The 22,227-nt window shown below is 54.4% G+C and overlaps 1 protein-coding gene across 4 annotated transcripts in view; it reads right to left on the reverse strand.

Moving 5' to 3' along the window:
* LOC119966446 (rho GTPase-activating protein 21-like) overlaps positions 1-22,227 on the reverse strand; it is a 310,278-nt gene that overhangs the window by 26,867 nt on the left and 261,184 nt on the right. For all 4 annotated transcript variants that reach the window (XM_038798135.1, XM_038798139.1, XM_038798136.1 and 1 more), the window contains 2 exons: positions 18,278-18,433; positions 18,092-18,170 (listed from right to left, as the gene is read on the reverse strand). In XM_038798135.1, coding sequence (XP_038654063.1) covers positions 18,092-18,170; positions 18,278-18,433 — 235 coding nt within the window. The remainder of the gene's footprint in view (positions 1-18,091; positions 18,171-18,277; positions 18,434-22,227) is intronic.

Genomic DNA, 22,227 nt, shown 5'->3' on the forward strand with positions numbered 1-22,227 from the left:
GTGAAGCGGACAGGCGGCCCAGTTCAGGGGGACAGCAGCCGGCGAGGTGAAGCGGACAGGCGGCCCAGTTCAGGGGGACAGCAGCCGGCGAGGTGAAGCGGACAGGCGGCCCAGTTCAGGGGGACAGCAGCCGGCGAGGTGAAGCGGACAGGCGGCCCAGTTCAGGGGGACAGCAGCCGGCGAGGTGAAGCGGACAGGCGGCCCAGTTCAGGGGGACAGCAGCCGGCGAGGTGAAGCGGACAGGCAGCCCAGTTCAGGGGGACAGCAGCCGGCGAGGTGAAGCGGACAGGCGGCCCAGTTCAGGGGAACAGCACCCCCCCACCCCCAAGGTTTAACAGGTTTATTCAAAACCTTGGAACCATTTCACCTTTGCTCCTAAGAGGGGAATGGGACGTTTCGGCATGGCCAAATCGGCGTTTTAATGAAGGTTTTTTAACTAGGTTTTAAAAATATTTTAAAAAGTGACGCCGAAATGTCCTGACGCCTAAACGGCCACGCCGTATCAGCCAATGATTTCCCTGACGCCCAATCGGCCACGCCGAATCAGCTGCGCCAAATGGGCTACGCCGAAACGTACCAAACCCTATGAAGAACATGGGTATGGTGGACCGGTGGCGTTTCAAGAACCCAGGGGGAAGGAAGTAACCCTTTTTTTTCGCATGTGTACAGAGTATATTCCGGAACTTACTTTTTTGTGATGAGCGGGAGATTTTAGTTGGGGTGGAGGAGGCAGAGTACACGGGGATAGTAATTTCGGACCATACGCCCCACTGGCTGGAGATTAGGTTTAGATTGGGATGGGAGCAGAGGTGGAGGCTCGATTCGGGGTTGTTGGCAGACAGAGGGGTTTTGTCGCGGGCTGTGATTAAACATTATGCAGGATTGAACCAAAACAGGAAGGTCTCGGCGGCCACGTTTTGGGAAGCGCTAAAAGCGGTGCTCTGAGGGGAGATTATCTCGTTCACGGCTCATGCAGATAGGAAAAGGAGGGCGGAATATGAACGGTTAATGAACGAGATAGTGAAATGAAATGAAATGAAAATAGCTTATTGTCACAGTAGGCTTCAATGAAGTTACTGTGAAAAGCCCCTAGTCACCACATTCCGATGCTGGAATCTGAAATCAAATCAGAAAATACTGGACAATCTCAGCAGGTCTGACAGTATCTGTGGAGAGAGAAGGAAGCTAACGTTTTGAGTCTGGATGACCATTTGTCAAAGCTGGAAAGAACTGGAAATAGGGGAGGAGGTGGAGTTGGACCTTTTGGTGGGGATATTTGTGATATCAGAGAAGCCAGCTGATGGAAGGGAGGAAAGCTGATGTTGTCGCCATCGCCTCTCTGATTGCCTGGCAATCAGAGATTAATGTAATTGACAAGGCCTCAGACCACCAATGGGAAACCTACATTGGCCATTGTCAGGCCTCCCAACAAGGTTAGAGTGAAACCCAGCATCTGGGGTCCAGAATTGGCCATGACTGAGATCAGGAGAGATTAAATAATAAAGAAATTACAAAGGAAACTTGGTCATCCCTTTGAAACAACTGTGTAATCTGTAATTTCTTTTAACAAATGCTTGAAAAGGTCTTTTAAAGACTTCAGAAAAATACAAATTGGGAGTTGTCAGGCATTCGGCCCTCGTACCAATAAACTCATGGCTAATTGGATTGTGGCCCCGATTCCGCATTACACCTACCCCTAATAAGCTTTGACCCCCCCTGTTAGCCCACAATCTATCTATCTCTGCCTTCAAAATATTCGTTGACCCTGCCTCCACCATCCTTTGGGGAAAGCATTCCAAAGATTCAAAAACTACAATTCATTTTGCATGAATTGTAAAGGAATCAACTCTACATTTTTGGAAAAGAAATACTGGTCCACCAAGGCAAAGTAGGAGGAAGAGTTGGGAGAGGGTATGGAGGAGGGGTTCTTCTTTATTTAACCTTATGTTAAAACAATTGAAATTCAAAATTCCCCAGCACCTGAGACTAACATCCTAAGTTTGGAGAAAGTGAAATAAAGCTACAGAACCCACCAGCTAGTCAACTCATGACCTTCCTGTGGGTGTCACAGTTTGATTTATTTTCCTCTCACTTCACATATCCCGACCGTCTGGCGTCTCCTCCAGACCCATCTGCCCCTTTCCTCCCGGCACTCTGCCCCCTCCCCACCTGCCCGTCTGCCCCCGGCCCGTCTTCCCCCTCCCCCTGGCCCCCTGCCCCCTCCTCTCACCGTCTGCCCCCTCCTCTCGCCCTCTGCCCACTCCCCCTGGCCGTCTTCCCCCTCCTCCCAGACCGTCTGCCCCCTCCTCCCGGTCCGTCTGCCCCCTCCTCTCACTGTCTGCCCCTCCTCTCACCGTCTGCCCCCTCCACCTGACCTGTCTGCCCCCTCCTCGCTGCACGTCTGCCCCCTCCTCCCGGCCCGTCTGCCCCCTCCTCTCACCGTCTGCCCTCTCCAGCTGACCATCTGCCCCCTCCTCTAGCATTCTGCCCCCTCCAACTGGCCGTCTGCCCCCTCCCCCCCGGACCGTCTGCCCCCTCCTCCCGGCCCACTGACCCCCTCCTCCCGGCCCACTGACCCCATCTCCCGGCCCTCTGACCCCTCTTCCCGGCCCTCTGACCCCTCCTCCCGGCCCTCTGACCCCTCCTCCCGGCCCTCTGACCCCTCCTCCCGGCCCTCTGACCCCTCCTCCCGGCCCTCTGACCCCTCCTCCCGGCCCTCTGACCCCTCCTCTCGGCCCTCTGACCCCTCCTCTCGGCCCTCTGACCCCTCCTCTCGGCCCTCTGACCCCTCCTCTCGGCCCTCTGACTCCTCCTCCCGGCCCTCTGACTCCTCCTCCCGGCTCTCTGACCCCTCTTCCCGGCCCTCTGACCCCTCCTCCCGGCCCTCTGACTCCACCTTCCGGCCCTCTGACCCCTCCTCCCGGCCCTTCTGCCCCCTCCTCTCACCGTCTGCCCCCTCCACCCGGCCCGTCTGCCCCCTCCTCTCACCGTCTGCCCTCTCCAGCTGACCATCTGCCCCCTCCTCTAGCATTCTGCCCCCTCCCACTGGCCGTCTGCCCCCTCCCCCCCGGACCGTCTGCCCCCTCCTCCCGGCCCACTGACCCCCTCCTCCCGGCCCACTGACCCCTCCTCCCGGCCCTCTGACCCCTCCTCCCGGCCCTCTGACCCCTCCTCTCGGCCCTCTGACCCCTCCTCCCGGCCCTCTGACTCCTCCTCCCGGCCCTCTGACTCCTCCTCCCGGCCCTCTGACTGCTCCTCCCGGCTCTCTGACCCCTCCTCCCGGCCCTCTGACCCCTCCTCCCGGCCCTCTGACTCCACCTTCCGGCCCTCTGACTCCACCTTCCGGCCCTCTGACCCCACCTCCCGGCCCTTCTGCCCCCTCCTCTCACCGTCTGCCCCCTCCACCCGGCCCGTCTGACCCCTCCTCTTGGCCCTCTGACCTCTCCTCCCGGCCCTCTGACCCCTCCTCCCGGCCCTCTGACCCCTCCTCCCGGCCCTCTGACCCCTCCTGCCGGCCCTCTGACCCCTCCTCCCGGCCCTCTGACCCCTCCTCCTGGCCCTCTGACCCCTCCTCCCGGCCCTCTGACCCCTCATCCCGGCCCTCTGACCCCTCCTCCCGGCCCTCTGACCCCTCCTCCCGGCCCTCTGACTCCTCCTCCCGGCCCTCTGACCCCTCTTCCCGGCCCTCTGACCCCTCCTCCCGGCCCTCTGACTCCACCTTCCGGCCCTCTGACCCCTCCTCCCGGCCCTTCTGCCCCCTCCTCTCACCGTCTGCCCCCTCCACCCGGCCCGTCTGACCCCTCCTCCCGGCCCTCTGACCCTTCCTCTTGGCCCTCTGACCTCTCCTCCCGGCCCTCTGACCCCTCCTCCCGGCCCTCTGACCCCTCCTCTTGGCCCTCTGACCCCTCCTCCCGGCCCTCTGACCCCTCCTCTCGGCCCTCTGACCCCTCCTCCCGGCCCTCTGACCCCCTCCTCCCGGCCCTCTGACCCCTCCTCCCGGCCCTCTGACCCCTCCTCCCGGCCCTCTGACCCCTCCTCCCGGCCCTCTGACCCCTCCTCCCGGCCCTCTGACCCCTCCTCCCGGCCCTCTGACCCCTCATCCCGGCCCTCTGACCCCTCATCCCGGCCCTCTGACCCCTCATCCCGGCCCGCTGCCCGCTCCTCCCTGCCCGCTGCCCCCTCCTTCTCGTCACTTAAGTAGAGATCAACAGGTGGTCGAGCCCTCTGACGCCTCCTCTCACCAGGTGGCCCCTGCTTCCGGCCATCTGCTCCCTCCTCTAACCATCTTCCCCCTCCTCCCAGCCCGCTGACCCCTACACCCGGCCGCTGCCCCCTCCACCCGGTCACTTAAGTAGAGATCAACAGGTGGTCGAGCAGGAAGTTCATGGCAGAATGTTAACTCTTGAGCTTTGGGTGAAGCAGACTTCACAGGACAAAGAATTCGTACTTACCTTGGATTTTCTTATTCCACGCCATTGTATATTATTAGTTCAATCATTTAAAACAGGGTTTTTCAAACTGGGGGTCACAACCCGTGGGTGGGTCATGGCGGGTGCCGGAAGATTCACGGAGCAATCGGTCGCGGTGTTACGCATTGCGGGAGAATCGCCAACAGCCGCGACCGGCTTTAACGTTGACAATGCGGCCAGCCTTTAAATGCGAAAAGCTGGAGTCTTCTCGCCAGAAGTGGCGGCAAACAGCAGGTCACGCGCCCGGCATGTACACTGACATCATGCGCCCCATAGATCCAGCTTTGGGTAGGAAGTCACTGAGGAAAGATTCCTCCATTTTGTAGCTGCCAGCAGGCAAGCAACATGACTGTGAAGAGCTGAAGTATGGGTAATTTGGTATAAGGAAGAGAGGGCCAGAAACACAGACCAGCCAGGATCACGCAACTGAATCTGCTGGAGAGCGCCTCTCAGGCAAGTCCACGGCAGGACAAAGCAGTGCTGGTGTGAGCTAAAACAGAGCTGCAGGGCCTCTGGTGAACAACTAATTAGAAACAACTGAAATCGGGAACAAAGCAGTACACAGATGATTTCTTGAAGTATGGCTTTGTTAATTGTGCCAATGCAAATCAGGATGTAAAGCCCATTGTGTGTTACATGCAGGGCTGGCAAATGAGAGCTGGATGATAACTATATCTTACCTTGCAGCTATCTTTTCAATTCTAAACGAACTGAACCTCAAATTGAAAGGGAAGGATGATGATTGTTTTCGGCACTGTGAAGAAATAGATGCTTTCCAAAAGTCACTGAAAGTATGGCAAGTGCAAGTAGAAAGCCAAAACTACTGCATGTTCCCCACAGTGCTACGACTCATTGAATAAACCAATGCTAGTAAGGGAACTGTCAATAGACTGGCAAGTCTCATCCAGTCGTATCTGGCTATGCAGATCAACAGGTTTTGTCGCTACTTTCCAGAGGTGAAGTTTCAGATTTTGAAAGTGAAGAGGTGAGGTGAAAACTCCTTTTGAGTTTTAGATCCCAGAGTCAGTTATTGACTTACAGCTGACTCCAAATTAAGAGACAACTTTTGCACCTCACCTGTGACATCATATTAAAAACATGCCACAAGTCCACAAGGCTGTCAGTATTCTGGAGTAGCGTCTGCGGGGAGCATCCAGTGCTGAATAAAACAAGCATTTTGTTGCTATTGCCCTTCACATCGATCTACATGTGCGAGTTGGAATTTCCGTCCTCACAAAGATAAAGACAGCACAAAGGAACTGGCTGAGCTCTGCACCTGATATATGCATTACCGCTCCTCCTGTGAACCTGATTGGAGTGAGATCATGAGGACCAAGCAGGCTCACCTGTCGCATTAAAGGCAAGTAAAAATGGTGTGGGTTGCCAAGATCAGTCGCAGGGGCTGTGCAGGTCGGGTGGCGTAGGTTGCGCAGGTCGGGTGGTTGTTAAAAGTAGGTCCCGTGGGACTTCCGGTGGCGGCTATGAAGGATTAAGTCGCACATTTGGTGGCTCCCGCTCGGGTCTGACTTTTGGACCTTTTCCCCCGATCTTTTACCGGATTTGTTTTGAAAAATCGATGACAGAGGCAATTGTGAACTGAATTCCCACATTGGTGCATGGAGAGGACTAAGAACAAAGAAAAGTACAGCACAGGAACAGGCCCTTCAGCCCTCCAAGCCTGTGCTGACCATGCTGCCCTACTAAACGACAATCTTCTACACTTCCTGGGTATGTATTCCTCTATTCCCATCTTATTCAAAAAACTAGAAGTACTCTCAAAGGCAGAAACAGACGGACAGAGAAGGATTGGGCTGAGGCTGCAATGGGAGAAAGCATGGCGGTTGACCGGACCTCTGGCTTGTCGAAAAAGCGGTCAACGGAGCAGCTCATGCAAATTATCCAGGAGGGCTTCGCCAAGCAGAAGTGGGACTGCTTGGACCCGATTAAAGAGTCAATTGCGCGGCTGGAGCTTAGATTGGATGCCCAAGATCGGGCGATCCAGAAAGTAGAGAAAGTGCTGGCTGACCAGGAGGAACATCAATCTGCGGTGGAGTTGGAGGTGAGGATGCTGAGAGACCAGCAGAAAAGGCTCCTGGAGAAGGTGGAGAACCTAGAGAATAGGTCCCGCCGGCAGAACTTGAGGATCATTGGGCTGCCGGAGGGGTCCGAAGGAGCGGACGCTGGGGCATAGGCGAGCATGTTCGAGAAGTTGCTGGGAGATGGGGCATTCTCCCGACCCTTGGAGGTAGACAGAGCTCACAGAGCGCTCGCGAGGAAGCTGCGAATGGGAGACCCCCCCCCTCGAGGGCAATGGTGGTGAGATTCCACAGGTATTTGGATAAGGAGCGTATTTTACAGTGGGCCAAGCAGACACGGAGCTGTAAATGGGAGAACAGTGTCCTGCGGATCTATCAGGACCCGAGTGCGGAGGTGGCCAAGAGAAGATCAGGTCGACCCTTTTAAAGAAAAAGGTGAAGTTCGGACTGCAGTATCCGGCCGTCTCTGGGTCACGTTCGAGGATCAACATTTCTACTTCGAGTCACCTGAGGAAGTGCTGGTCTTCATGAAAAGGAAAGGACTGGTGGCGGACTGAGAACTTTGGAACTTTGCTGCAATGTTCATGTTTTAAAAAGTTTCTAATTTTTGGTTTTGTGGACGCTATTTGTAATGCCTTCTGTATTGATTTGGGGCCAGTTGCAGAGCTGAGAGAGTTAAAATTTACATTTTGAGGGATGGAGGCGTGTTTGTTTAGATGCTGGATCTCTTGCTTGATCTTTTCTTTGTTTAGCTTTATTTTTCTGCCGGGCAATTGTGTTGGGATTGTTTGTCATCTGAATATGTGTGTATGAGCGGAGGGTGGGGGGGAGGGAACAATAGGTGGGAGAATGTCTGGCGCCAAGGGTGGGGCCACCAAGCTAGCTGGGCGGGCTAGCTCACGGAAGCGTAGTGGGGGGTGAGCAGATGTTAGGCTTATCAAGGGGGGTGATTTACATTGTGCTGTTACTGGGGGGGGGGGGGGGGGGGGAGGGAAAATGTTCTGCTGACGAGGGAGGGGCGGGGAGCGGGGTGGAGACTGGCCCAAGAAAGGTGATGGCTGATCGGCGAAGGGGAGGGAGGCGATGAGCCTCCCAACCAGGCTATCACCTGGAATGTACGAGGGCTAAATGGGCCAGTCAAGAGGCACATGCGTTCGTGCATTTGAGAGGCCTGAAGGCGGACGTGATAATGCTGCAGGAGTAGCTGACCAGATTAGATTACGGAAAGGTTGGGTCGGACAGGTTTTCCACTCGGGACTGGACTCAAAGACTAGAGGGGTCGCGATCCTGATCAATAAGCGTGTGGTGTTGGAGGCGGGAAGAATAGTTTCAGATGTGGGAGGCCGGTACATTATGGTCTGTAGGAAATTGGAGGGGGTGCAGGTGGTACTAGTAAATGTGCATGCGCCAAATTGGGACGATGTGGAGTTTATAAAGAGGATGCTGGGGAAGATACCGGACCTGGATTCACACAAGTTGGTCATGGGAGGGGACTTCAACATAGTTATTGACCCTGGTTTAGTCCGGTCAAGCTCAAAAACGGGCAGGGTGCCGGCAATGGCAAAGGAACTAAAAGGGTTCATGGAGCAGATGGGGGGTGGGTGGGGGGGGGGGCCCCATGGAGATTTGGGCAGCCGAGGGTGAAGGAGTTCTCCTTCTACTCACACGTGCATAAAGTGTACTCCCGGATTGATTGATTTATTCTGAGCAGGGCCTTACTGACGGGGGTGGTGTTCACTGGGTACTCGGCGATCACAATCTCAGACCATGCCCCGCACTGGGTTGACTTACAGGTTAGTAAAGACAATAACCAGTGCCCGCACTGGAGGCTAGACGTGAGTCCTTTAGCTGACGATGAGGTGTGCGGGCGGCTGAGGACATGTATTCAGAACTACCTGGAAGTCAATGACACGAGGGAAATTTTGGCAGCTGTGGTCTGGGAAGCATTGAAGACAGTGGTTAGAGGGGAGCTGATCTCGATACGGACCCACAGGGAGAAGGTAGACAGGGCTGAGACGGACCGACTGGTAAATGAGATACCACAGGTCGACAGGAGGTATGCGAAGACCCCAGAGGCAGGACTTTTAAGGGAACGGTGCAGGCTACAGGTGGAGTTCGGCTCGTTAACCAGAGGGAGGACAGTGGAGCAGCTGAGAAAGGCAAGGGGGGCAATTTATGAGCTTGGAGAGAAGGCCAACAGAATGCTTGCACAACAGCTTAGAAAGAGGGAGGCAGCCAGGGAGATCGGAAAAGTAGAGGATGGAGACGGGAACCTGGTGGGGGTCTCAGCAGGGGTGAATAAGGCGTTTAAGGAGTTTTATCGTAGGTTGTATGAGTCGGAACCGCCAACGGGGCCGGAGGGGATGAGGCACTTCCTAGGGGGGCTGAAAGGGGATTTCCCGAAGGTGGATGGGGAGCTGGTAGAAGGGCTGTGGGCCCCAATCAGGATAGAAGAGATAACGGAGGGTCTGAAGCCCATGCAGTCGGGTAAAGCCCCGGGGCCGGACGGGTACCCAGTGGAGTTCTATGAAAAGGTCTCGGGGATATTGGGGCCGTTGTTGATGAGGACATTCAATGAGGCAAGGGAGAGAGGGGTCCTTCCCCCGACGATGTCACAGGCCACGATTTCGCTGATCCTGAAGCGGGACAAGGACCCCACGAGTAAAAAAGGGGATGCTTGAGCGGAGCCTGGGGGAAGGCGGGCTGCCAAACTTCAGTAACGTCTATTGGGCGGCGAATATAGCCATGATCAGGAAGTGGGCGGTGGGGGGAGGGTTGGCATGGGAGCGTGTGGAGGCGGCTTCATATAAGGGCACCAGCTTAGAGGCGTTGATAACGCCGCCTCTGCCGTTCCCTCCGGCATGGTACTCCACCAGCCCCGTGGTGGTGGCGGCCCTGAGAGTCTGGGGACAATGGAGGAGACATGTGGGAGCAGAGGGAGTAACGGTTTGGTCTCCAATCTGTAATAATCAACGGTTTGCACCGGGAAAGATGGACGGGGTTTTCGGAAATGGCAGCGAGCGGGGATTGAAAGGATGGGGGTAATCTTTATAGAGGGGAGCTTTCCTAGCTTGAGGGAGCTGCAGGAAAAAATTGGATTGGCGAGGGTGATATACCTTCAATTCACAGTGAGGCAGAGAGAGCGAGTGAACAGTAGGCTTTATTAGTCATTAACTTGCCTAGCCAGAGTCAGTAGTACAGATGAATGCTGCCCACAGGCGGCCGGCCTATATATGGCCCCGGTGAGGGCGGAGCCAGAGGCGGAGCAATACCGGGGTTACAGTACAGAACCTGGAAGCAGTTCATATCACCACTTCCAGGTCATAGGTCACAGGTTAGGATATAATGCATGCATTATGGTAAATACGTTCACCACATTCACCCCCTGTTAAAAAAAAATCAAGTCCAGCGGGGGTGACATGGGGTCATTACATATTCAGTCTATCTGCAGGCCGGATCATTCTCTTCGACCTCCACAGCTCTGGCAGTGCGGCGGGCACAGTTGTCGCAGGTGGTGACTCCAGGGGCGTTGTGTCTGGAGCTTGAGCCTCAGTCCGGGGTTTCGGAGACGGTTCGGGTACGAGGGTAGGGAGGGGGGTGATGGGTGGCGGCAGTGTCGGCGCGGGACAATACAGAAGACCCAGGGGAGCGTACGGGGCGCGTTGGGTGGAGGCGGGCGGGGGTATAGGTAGGGAGGGGGGGCGCATTGGCGGGGGAACCAGCTGGCACCAGGTCCCGTAGGGAGACCATATCTTCCCATCCGTTCTGGTGCGCGATGTAAGCATACTGGGGGTTAGTGTGGAGTAGCTGGACCCTCTTGTCGGAGTAGCTGGGGTCGGTCTTATGGCTCCTCATGTGCCTCCGGAGAAGGACTGGTCCCGGAGTTTTCAGTCAAGGTGGAAGCGATATCCCGGAGATGGACTTGCTGGAGAAGATAAACGAACGATCGTGAGGGGTCTCGTTCGTGGGTGTGCAGAGGAGTGATCTGATGGAGTGGAGGGCATCAGGAGGGCCTCCTGCCAGCAGGGGATCGGGAGACTTCTAGACCTAAGGGGCAGAAGAACGGCCTTCCATACCGTCACGTTCTCACTCTCCACCTGCCCGTTTCCCTGGGGGTTATAGCTCGTAGTCCTGCTTGAGGCAATGCCTTTGTTGGGCAGGTACTGATGTAGCTCATCGCTCATGAACGATATGCCCCGGTCGCTGTGGACGTAGGCAGGGAAACCGAACAGCGTGAAGGTGCTGTGCAGTGCCTTTATTACGGTGGCTGAGCTCATGTCGGGGCAGGGAACGGCGAAGGGGAAGCGGGATTATTCATTGATGATGGTGAGAAAGTATATATTTCGTTTGGTGGAGGGGAGGGGCCCTTTGAAGTCAATGCTTAGGCGCTCAAAGGGCCGGGAGGCCTTTACCAGGCGGGCCTTGTCTGGCCGGTAGAAGTGCGGTTTGCACTCCGCGAAGACTTGGCAGTCCCTGGTCATGGCCTTGATCCTCGGTGGAGAAGGGCAGATTGCGGGCCTTACTGAAGTGGGTAAGCCTGGTGACCCCTGGGAGGCAGAGGTCATTGTGGATAGCCCGAAGTCAGTCATCTTGCGCGCTAGCGCATGTGCCACGGGACAAGGCATCTGGGGGCTCGTTGGGCTTCCCAGGATGATACTTGATATCGTAATTGTAGGTGGAGAGTTTGATTCTCCACAAGATTTTGTCATTTTTTATTTTGCCCCGTTGTGCGTTGTCAAACATGAAGGCTACCAATCGTTGGTCGGTGACTAGGGTGAACCTCCTACTGGCTAGGTAGTGCCTCTAGTGCCGCATGGCTTCCACTATGGTTTGTGCTTCCTTCCTGACCGAGGGGTGTCAAATTTAGGAAGCATGGAGGGTCCTAGAGAAGAATGCTACTAGCCTGCCTGCCTGGTTGAGTGTGGCAGCCAGTGCGACATCTGACACGTCGCTCTCTACCTGAAAAGACTTATCCACCACATGCATTGCGGCCTTGGTGATGTCGGCCTTGATGCGGCTGAAGGCCGCGCGGGCCTCATCCATCAGGGGAAAAGTGGTTGTCTGAATAAGTGGGCGGGCTTTGTCCGCATAGTTGGGGACCCACTGGGCGTAGTAGGAGAACAGCCCCAGGCATCGTTTTAGGGCCTTGAGGCTGTGGGGAGGGGGGAGTTCCCTGAGGGGGCGCATACGGTCGGGGTCGGGCCCTAGGACTCCGTTCTCTACAACATAGCCAAGGATGGCTAGTCGGGGAGTACGGAAGACGCATTTTTCTTTGTTGTATGTGAGATTGAGGAATTAGGCGGTCTGGAGGAACCGCTGGAGGTTGGCGTCATGGTCCTGCTGGTCATGGCCGCAGATGGTCACATTGTCAAGTACGGGTATGTAGCCCGCAAACCGTACTGGTCGATCCTTCTCTGAAAGACCGAGACTCCGTTAGTGACGCCAAAGGGGACTCTGAGGAAGTGGAGGAGCCAGCCGGCTGCCTCAAAAGCAGTGTAGTGGCACTCTTCCAGGCGGATTGGGAGCTGGTGGTAGGCCGACTTCAGATCGACCGTTGAGAACACACGGTACTGCGCCATCTGGTTGAACATCTCCTCTATGCGGGGAAGGGGGTACGCGTCGAGTTGAGTGAATCGGTTAATTGTGTGGCTGTAGTCCACAACCATCCGATTCTTTTCCCCGGTCCAGATGACCACCACTTGCGCTCTCCAGCGGCTGTTGCTGGCCTCGGTGATCCCTTCACTCAACAGTCGCTGGACGTCCGACTTGATAAACGTCATGTCTAGCGAACTGTACCGCCTGCTCCTGGTGGTGATGGGCTTACAGTCAGGGTTGAGATTCGCAAAGAGTGAGGGGGGGGGAGCTTGAGAGTTGCGAGGCTGCACACCGTGAGGGGGGGGGGGGGGGGCAAGGGTCCGCCGAACTGTAGGGTCAGGCTTCGGTGGTTACATTGAAAGTCCAATCCGAGCAGTGGGGGGGGGGGGGGGGGGGCGCAGAGGTGGGGGAGGACATAGAGCTTAAAACGAGCGTACTCTGCGCATTACATCGTGAGATTGGTGACACAGTACCCCCGGATCTGAACCGAATGGGACCCGTGGGCAAGGGAGATTGTTTGGGAGGCTGGATAGGTGTGGAGGGAGCAGCACCTTATCGTGTTGGGGTGGACAAAGCTCTCTGTGCTTCCGGAGTCGAAAAGACAGGGGGTCTCATGCCCGTTGACCCTGATGACCATCATGGAGTTCTTCAGCTGTTTTGGGTGCGAATGGTCGAGGGTGACTGCGCCCAGCTGCAGGTAGTCTGTGTGGTCGGTGGAGTCACAAGATGGTGGCCCCCATGAGTCGCACGTGTCGGGCTGGGAGGAAGATGGCAACCAAGATGGCCACCCTCATCGGCCGCACGTGTTCGTCGGTGCCGGGGCCGGCGGCCAAGATGGCAGCCCCCATGTGTCGCACGTGTCGGTCGGTGTTGGGGCCGGCGACCAAGATGGTGGCCTCCACGAGTCGCACGATGCTGATGGTGCATCTGACGGGGGTGTTCCGGGCAGGCATGCAGCCGCATTGCGGGGTCTGTGGGTTCGAGTCCATGGGTCGCGCCTGGTGCGTTTTCGATTTCTGGGCCTTAGGTCGGCCCAGACAGATTCTAGCGAAGTGCCCCTTTTTCCCACAATCGCTACACATCGCTGTGCGAACTGGGCAGCGCTGCTGGGTTGTTGACCCTGCCCGCAGAAGTAGCACTGCGGTTCCCTGGGCTGGGCTGGCAGATGCGTGGCACAGGCCTGCGACGTAATTGGGTCCACAAGAGGTTCGGCAGGCCCGCGGGGAACGCGCTGAGGTTCTGGTAGGCCAACTCTAGCGAGGTCGCTAGCTATACCGTGTCCCGCAGGTCGGAGGTCCCGTTTTCCAGCAGGCGCTGTCTGATATAATTCGAGCGGACCCCCGCCACGTAGGTGTCCCGGATCTGTGAGTTCATGTGTTCCTCCACCGTTACATCTCGATAGCTGCAGTTCCTCGCGAGTAGGGTCAGAGTTTCGAGATACTCGTCCAGCGATTCTCCGGCGCGTTGACAGCGAGTAGTGAGGAGGTGTCTGCCGAACACCTCATTTACCGGCTTCACAAAGTGTGCCTTGAGAGTTGCGACCGCCGCCTTGTACGTGGCCGCTTTCTCAATCATTACTGAGATTCGATTCACCCGAGCCTGGAGGAGTCGCAGCTTGCGAGTCTCTGAGGGAGGCGTTGTGGAGGAGTCGAGGTAGGCCTCGAAGCATCGGAGCCAATGTTTGAATATTTCCTTGGCGTCAGACGCGCGGGCATCGAGTTCGAGCCTGTCTGGCTTTAGAGCAGCTTCCATAGTGTAGTCGATGACTAATAAATTGATATATCTTCAATTCACAGCGAGGCAGAGAGAGCGAGTGAACAGTAGGCTTTATTAGTCATGAACTTGCCTACCCAGAGTCAGTAGTACAGATAAATGCCGCCCATAGGCAGCCGGCCTATATATGGCCCCGGTGAGGGCGGAGCCAGAGGTGGAGCCATACCGGGGTTACAGTAGAGTACCTGGAAGCAGTTTATATAACCACTTCCAGGTCATAGGTCACATAGTTATCATGATTACATAGGTATCATGCTTGCATTATGGTGAATACATTCACCACAGAGGGGAAACAAATTCACGTACCTGCAGGTGTGGGACTTCCTACGTAGGCAGGTTTCAACCTTCCCGCTCCTACCACCAAGAGGGATACAGGACAGGGTAGTTTCCAGAGGGTTGGTGGGAGAAGGAACTTGTGGGAGAAGGAACTTATGGGGTCAGAGGAGATGCAAACGGAGGAGCTGAAGCGCAAGTGGGAAGAGGAGTTGGGAGGAGAAAGAGGGGGTGGTCTATGGGCAGAAGTGTTGAGTAGAGTCAATACTTCCACAATATGTGCCAGGCTCAGCCTGATACAATTCAAGGTCGTTCATCAGGCTCACCTGACAGTGGCCCGGATGAGCAGATTCTTTGGGGTGGAAGACAGGTGTGCAAAATGTGCGGGAGGTCCAGCAAACCATGTCCACATGTCCTGGACATGTCCAGAGCTTATGGGATTCTGGCAGGGTTTTGCAGATGACATGTCCACGGTGTTAAAAACAAGGGTGGCACCGAGTCCAGAGGTGGCGATTTGCTGGGTGTCGGAAGATCTGGGAATCCAGGAGGAGAAAGAGACAGACGTTCTGGCCTTTGTTTCCCTGGTAGCCCAGAGACGGATATTATTAGCTTGGAGGGACTCAAAGCCCCCGAAGTCAGAGACCTGGCTATCTGACATGGCTAGCTTTCTCTGTTTGGAGAAAATCAAGTTTGCATTGAGAGGGTCAATGTTCGGGTTCGCCCGGAGGTGGCAACCATTCGTCGACGTCTTTGCGGAAAATTAATCGTGAGCTGAAAGGGGGGGGGAGGGGTTAGCTTAGATTAGAGCAAGGGGTTAATAAAGGTGGGACCTGTAAGGGTGGAAGACGGCTTTTGCACTATGTTTATAGCTTCATGTACATTGTTTATTTTGTTGTTGTTGTCAAACCAAAAAAATACCTCAATAAAATGTTTGTTTAAAAAAAAATGGGTCCCGTGAAAAAGAGTTTGAAAAACACGGATTTAGCATACAACTCTCAGAGCATTTGACTATTTTTAAATTTGGGAAAATATTATGAGGGTTCTTTTAAACTATAAATACCATTGGATGGTTTAGTACATTAAAGGCACAACAGAAATAAATGTTGCCGATGTTATGCGCTATTTATGATAGCCTAATTTCTAAAGGGTTAATCGTAAGGAGTGACCAGAATGATTCTGGCAATAGGAGCTTTAGGTTACAAAGAATAATTTAAAAAAAAATTTAGAGTCCCCAATTCATTTTTTCCAATTAAGGGGCAATTTACCGTGGCCAATCAACCTACCCTGCACGACTTTGGGTTGTGGGCGTGAAACCCACACAGACACGGGGAGAATGTGCAAACTCCTCACGGACAGTGACCCAGGGCTGGAATGCCAACCCTGGTCCTCAGCGCCGTAAGCAGCAGTACTAGTCACTATGCCACCGTGCTGTCCCAGGTTGTAAAGAATAATGATTGACTATTGAGAGTAGACATTCCTGGTTTGCAAAATTCTAACAAGAATGGATAAAATTGCTCCAAGCAGACTGGACCATGCCTGACTGGGTACTGAAAAAATGTTAACAAACATTAAGCTCCTTCTCTTCCCCGAAACCCCACACAGAAGAAATGTGTGAAGAAATGTTCCACATTAGTGGAAAGATACTCAGTATAAAGTGGTTCACACTGGTGCAACCTACTAACGTCGAGCATGTTTTCATACTTAACAAAACCTTTTTGAAAAACAGGAAATATTACAGATCATGGTAATCTGTAGACAAGGTTAAAAACAATTACCTTCTCTAAAACAGGCTCTACCAATGTCCTTCAGTTCTAAAACAGAAAATATTACTTTTCATACAAGAATGATTCACGCGATCGCTCTCAGAACAGCGAAAGACTGGAGGGGGATCCAAAGCGGAGGCAGAGAGCACAGCGTCTCACTCGATGCAGATGACCTGCTCCTCCGTATCTCGGACCCACAAAGCAGCATGGAAGGAATCATCGCGCTCCTGAAAGAGTTTGGTGCTTTCTCGGGCTACAAACTCAATATGAGCAAAAACTAGATCTTCCCGGTGATCCAAATTGCTCACGACTGGGCGGGGGTTCACAAGTAGAACCTGACCACTCTGAGAGAGGAAGTCACAAAGGACCAACAAAGATGGAACGCACTCCCACTATCCCTTGCGGGGGGAGTGCAGACAATCAAAATTAACGTGCTTCCCAGGTACCTCTTCCTACTTAGATCTATCCCGATCTATATCCCCAAGGCCTTTTTCAATTCCCTGGACAAATTAATCATGGCGTTTGTATGGGTGGGAAGAATGCTAGGATCGCAAAGAAGGTCCTCCAAAAAACAAAGTCCAGGGGAGGGCTAGCCCTCCCAAACCTACTATCCTACCACTGGGCAGCAACAGCAGAACGAGTAACGGGATGGATTAAGGAGCCAAAAGCCGAGTGGGTGCGCGCGGAGGAGGCCTCCTGCAGGGGACCTCACCACGGTGGCACTGCCATTCCCACCCAAAAAACATTCCAGCAGCCCAGTGGTGATAGCCACCCTCCTGACCTGGAACCAATTACAACAATTCGGCCTGACCGAAATGGCCGACAAAACCCCCATTTGCAACAACCATAGGTTCTTACCAGCACTCACCGACGCCACCTTTAAAAGGTGGAGACAGGGCGGAGGGCACTGACAGTCAGGGACCTATACACTGATGGTAGGGTCACAACACTGGACGAACTGACGGAGAGATTTCAGCTAGCTGAGGGCAACAAACTCAGGCAGGCAGCTGCAGCTTACAAACTTCCTACGGAAGGAGACAAGGACGTACCCACAATCACCACGACAGACACTACTAGAGGAGTTACTGAGCGCAAACATTCTAGGTAAAGGAAACTGTAACGACATGCACGAACGACTGATAGCGAGGGCCGACACTGTACTGGATGTGACGAGAAAGAAATGGGAGGAAGCCTTGGGGCTCTAAATAGGGTGGGGAATCTGGAGTGAAGCACTACGTAGGGTCCACCTCCGCATGCGCAAGACTCAATCTAATGCAACTAAAGGTGGTACATGGAGCCCACTTAACAAGAACCCGAATGAGTAGTTGTTCCTGGAGGTGGAGGACAGATGTGAACGGTGCCATGGAGGCCCGGCCAACCACGCCTGGTCTTGCCCCAGACTTGCTGGGTACTGGACAGCCTTCTTCGAGGCAATGTGCAAAGTGGTGGGGATGAGGGTGGAGCCGTGCCCAGAAGCGGCGGTCTTCGGGGTATCAGACCAGCCAGATCTCTTCATGGAAGATGGCTTCTTCCGAACATGGGAGCTAACTGTTTCGGGACCTGTTTGTGGCCAACGAACAAACAAATAAATAATCAAGTAGCCAAGAGCCATGGGAAAGTAGCCAAAAACATAAGAAAAGAGAAGGAAGGAGGGAAAGGCCGGGGAGGGCGCAGTGCAAGAGAGGGTAGTCAAACACAACAGAAATGAAAGGGAAGCCGCAGGGAGGGAAGGCGGGGGAGCGTAGGGAAGAAGGAAGGACAGGGGGCAAAGAACAATTGAAGGGCAAAGAACAATAGAAGGGAGCGGGGGGGGGGGGGGGGGGGGGGGAGACGAGGGAACACAAACTGGGAGGAGAGCACGGGAAATGACAACGATCATGACGAAACACAGGAGGGAAACAGAGAGTAAGAAAGTACAGGAGGAAGGAACGACGGATGGTTGAAGCGGAGGCAAACGCAAAACAATGACATGTATAATGTAATTGTCTCTCTGGTGCTTCTGTGTATATACACTGAATCCAGTTTTTACTTTCCCACTCCTTGGTTTTTTTTATTTATGTGCTTTATTATTTTTATTATACTTTTTTTCTCTCTTTATGTACACCTGTAAATACACCATGCCCAGAAAACCCAATAAAAAACATTTTAAAAAAGAATGATTCACAACTAAAGATATACTTACCATTTGTAAAGAGGGGCTCAGGAAGCTTTCTGAAGAAAGATTTCAGTAAACTACTGATAACATTCAGATCTCGCCATTTCTGTGTTTTAAAACATTTTAAGGGGAAAAATTTTATTTCCATTCATTTTGAATCCATTTATACAAACGTTTTCAACGGCATTCGAACAGAAGGTCGTAGAAACTTACATCATCCAAAAGATCAATATCAGTCGCTCCTTTGTTGAGTTCCTCTTGTAAGCTCGAGATAGCAGCATTATTTCCAGGAACTCTGTAGATTCCTGTGTACTCAAGTCCTTTTTCTTCAACTAAATTGCAGCAAACCTCAACTATCAGTGGTACACACTAGAAAACACAACATGAAGTGAGTTTTGAAAAACACCACATTGGATTTCAGTAGGACAATTAATTATTTATCTGAAAGTTAAGTGATTTCAGTGTAACACAATAATTGCACTGTAATTCCTTTCCACAATTCTCCATATGTTAAAGCCTTAGCTTAGGCAGTCAGTATTTCCTTATTTTGTTCAAGCTAGCAAGAGCACATTTATTCCTCCTTTCTATTTTTGCCAAGATGGTGCCAGAATATCTTCTTATTGAACAACTGTAGTTCTATGTAAAGATTTCAGTCATCTAATCTAAAAACATGTCAAGGTCAGAATTGTTTTTGGACATCTTGGGCTGGATTCTCCAATTTTCAGGCTATGTCCTAACGCCGGCTTGGGAAAGGTGGCATTTTACGACCAAATATTCGGTGCAAAACAGCCACCGATCCTCCATTTGGCGGGGGGCTAGTATGCAGGCAGCGTACAGCACCCAACTCTAACTGACGATACAGCCCAGAAAATTGCCTGGTCCGTGGCAGCGCATGCGCTGGCGAGGGGGCCAGATGGTCATGGTGCCTGCCGCGCGCGGACCCAGCCTGCAGAATAGTGGCACCCTTTGGCCAGCTAGCGACCCCCGGACCACCCCACAAGTGCTTCCCAGCCCCTATGAAAGTTCACCCTGCCCACGGATCGGCTCTTCAGCGACTGTGACGCCGCTGCTCTGGCTCCACAGCCACCATGCCGATTCCCAACGAATGAAGTATATGACACCGACGCCGTCAGGAACTTGGCCGGTCGGGGGCAGAGCATCAGGGGGTGGGCCTCAGGCAACGGCCCGAGGCGGTCGATATGGCGCGCACCGTAGAGTATGCTGCTTTGGAGAGGGCGGAGCACCACGAAAGTAGTGCTGCCTCCGATTTCGTCGGAAATGTTGATTCTCCGGCCGATTGCCAAACATGATTTCGGCATTGGCGACCGGAGAATCCCGCCCCTTGTTTATCATAACGAAGCACTGAAGGTGATGTTCTCAATTGATCAAAAATAAACAACAAAGCAACCTATGAAAACCAGTTTTTGCACCATCTCCTCTGTCACTTGCTCTAAATCGATCACATTTCTAACTTTTCCAATTCTGATGAAAATTGCAGACCTGAAACGTTAACTGTTTCAGCCACCATTGATGTGGTCAAGCTTGCTCAGTATTTCATCATTTTATTTTTTTATTTCAGATTTCCAGTATCTGCAGTATTTTGCCTTTGTATTAAAGTTAACTTACACTTTTCTTCTAAACCTTCTCAAAGCCAGTTTTCAGAAAAGATCATGGGCTGAATTTCCCCATCAGGTCCTGCTTTGCGCCGACCTCATTCCACCGGAAGCTTCGCCGGGGTGTAGCACGGTAACACAAGTGGGGGCAGCACGGTACCACAAGTGGCTAGCACTGTAGCTTCACTGCTCCAGGGTCCCAGATATGATTCCTGGCTTGGGTCACTGTCTGTGCGGAGTTTGCACGTTCTCCCCCATGTCTGCGTGGGCTTCCTCCGGGTGCTGCGGTTTCCTCCCATTGTCCATAGACGACAGGTAAGGTGGATTGGCCATGCTAAATTGCCCTTAGTGTCCAAAAAGGTAAGGAGGGGTTATTGGGATAGGGTGGAAGTGAGGGCTTAAGTGGGTCGGTGCAGACTCGATGGGACGAATGGCCTCCTTCTGCACTGTATATTCTATGGTCGCGGAAGGGGCCCAAATTGGGGTTCGTTCCAGGTGCAAAGTCGCGAGGAGTCACCCGATCCGCTATGCCCGGTGCGATCTGGATTGCACCCAAATGAGGGTCGGATAATCGGGGGAGTGGGGGGTTGGATGTTCGGGGGTAAGGGGGGGGGGGGGATGTTCATGGCGCCAATGGTCAGGTGCGAGGGGGCCAGATGGGCGAACGCCCAGACGGTCAGTAGGTGAGGGGGCCGGGCGGTCAGGGGGCGAGGGGGCCGGGCGGTCGGGGGCGAGGGGGCCGGGCGGTCAGGGGGGGCGAGGGGGCCGGGCGGTCAGGAGGCGAGGGGGCCGGGCGGACAGGGGGCGAGGGGGACGGGCGGTCAGGGGGCGAGGGGGCCGGGCGGTCAGGGGGCGAGGGGGCCGGGCGGTCAGGTGGCGAGGGGGCCGGGCGGTCAGGGGGCGAGGGGGCCGGGCGGTCAGGGGGCGAGGGGGCCGGGCGGTCAGGGGGCGAGGGGGCCGGGCGGTCAGGGGGCGAGGGGGGCCGGGCGGTCAGGGGGCGAGGGGGCCGGGCGGTCAGGGGGCGAGGGGGCGGGGCGGTCAGGGGGCGAGGGGGCCGGGCGGTCAGGGGGCGAGGGGGCCGGGCGGTCAGGGGGCGAGGGGGCCGGGCGGTCAGGGGGCGAGGGGGCCGGGCGGTCAGGGGGCGAGGGGGCCGGGCGGTCAGGGGGCGAGGGGGCCGGGCGGTCAGGGGGCGAGGGGGCCGGGCGGTCAGGGGGCGAGGGGGCCGGGCGGTCAGGGGGCGAGGGGGCTGGGCGGTCAGGGGGCGAGGGGGCCGGGCGGTCAGGGGGCGAGGGGGCCGGGGGGGCGAGGGGGCCGGGGGGGTCAGGGGGGCCGGGCGGTCGGACGGTCAGGGGGCAGGGGGGCCGGGCGGTCAGGGGGGCCGGGCGGTCAGATGGTCAGGGGGCCAGATGGTCAAGGGGCAGATGGTCAGCAAGCGAGGGGGCCAGATGGTCAAGGGCTCAGACAGCTGCTGGTGTGAGGGGGCCACATGGTCAGGGGGGCCAAGTAGTGTGATTGGTTGTGGGTGGGGAGGTAGTCAACAGTCCCATATGGCGTCGTCAGATCTATGGTTCCCCAAGAGTTGGAAATTTGGTTTTACGTTTTCTTCTGATATTTCCTGGGTAGCCATTCCTGCAAGTGAGTCGGAACTATCAGAAGACTGCAATTAAGTATTGGCTGGTTTCTACTGCAGGGTAATTGTCATCGGAAGTTTGAACTCCCCAGGTAATTTCCATGCAATCTTACACGGGGTGTCTGGGGTGGGGATCCACCAGTATGACGTCCTAGTGATCAAAGGTTATGGGTCATTTGATCCAAGAAAGCAGTATGGTTCAAAGGAGTAAATGAAGAAAAAGGTAAATCAGGAATCAGCAAGTAGTTGACCTCAGCGTTGAGTTGTAAAAGAGTGATCACCGTAAAAACAGAGGTTGAATTTTTTTGGCCCTTGTCCTTTTAGAAACAGGGGAACCAGGAATATAGGGAGCAGCCAGGAAATTTCTCAGGGTGGGCTGGGAGTTGGATCAGCCACCACTACAAGGAGGTAAGTAGTTAATCATGCTGGTTAAGGTCACGAACTAGGGATATTTTGTAGCCACACTGGCATTTTACTGCCAGCTCTATGTTGCGGTGATGTAGACACAGGAAATAAAATCATAATCTCAACTGAGCCCAATTCAGCAAAGATTATTCCCGACCATCCTGATGGACTTTCCAGCTGTTTACTTTCTGCCAAGCAAAATATATTTGGCTTGCTAGGGCAGTGCCCACCTATATTGGTGGGACTGCCAAGGCTCCATAGCTTCTGTCCTCTGATTGGGTCTGCAGCATCAAGAGCCTGCCTATCATCCTTAATAGGATGGCGAGCTCGAAGGCTACCAATTTGGAGTCCCCTTGTCCTACTCCTGACCAAGTTTGGGCATGTGGGAAAATCCAGCCCAAAGAGTGAGGGAAGTTAAGGAGTTTCAAGTTTTGAAAAAGGGAGCTAGATTAGCGGATTGCAATAACAGCTGATGTTATATATTTGTAACTTGGCAAAGAGAAAGCTCAGAGCAA

The sequence above is a fragment of the Scyliorhinus canicula genome, chromosome 5 (genome assembly GCF_902713615.1).
Source record: "Scyliorhinus canicula chromosome 5, sScyCan1.1, whole genome shotgun sequence".
NCBI classification, from domain to species: Eukaryota; Metazoa; Chordata; class Chondrichthyes; order Carcharhiniformes; family Scyliorhinidae; genus Scyliorhinus; species Scyliorhinus canicula.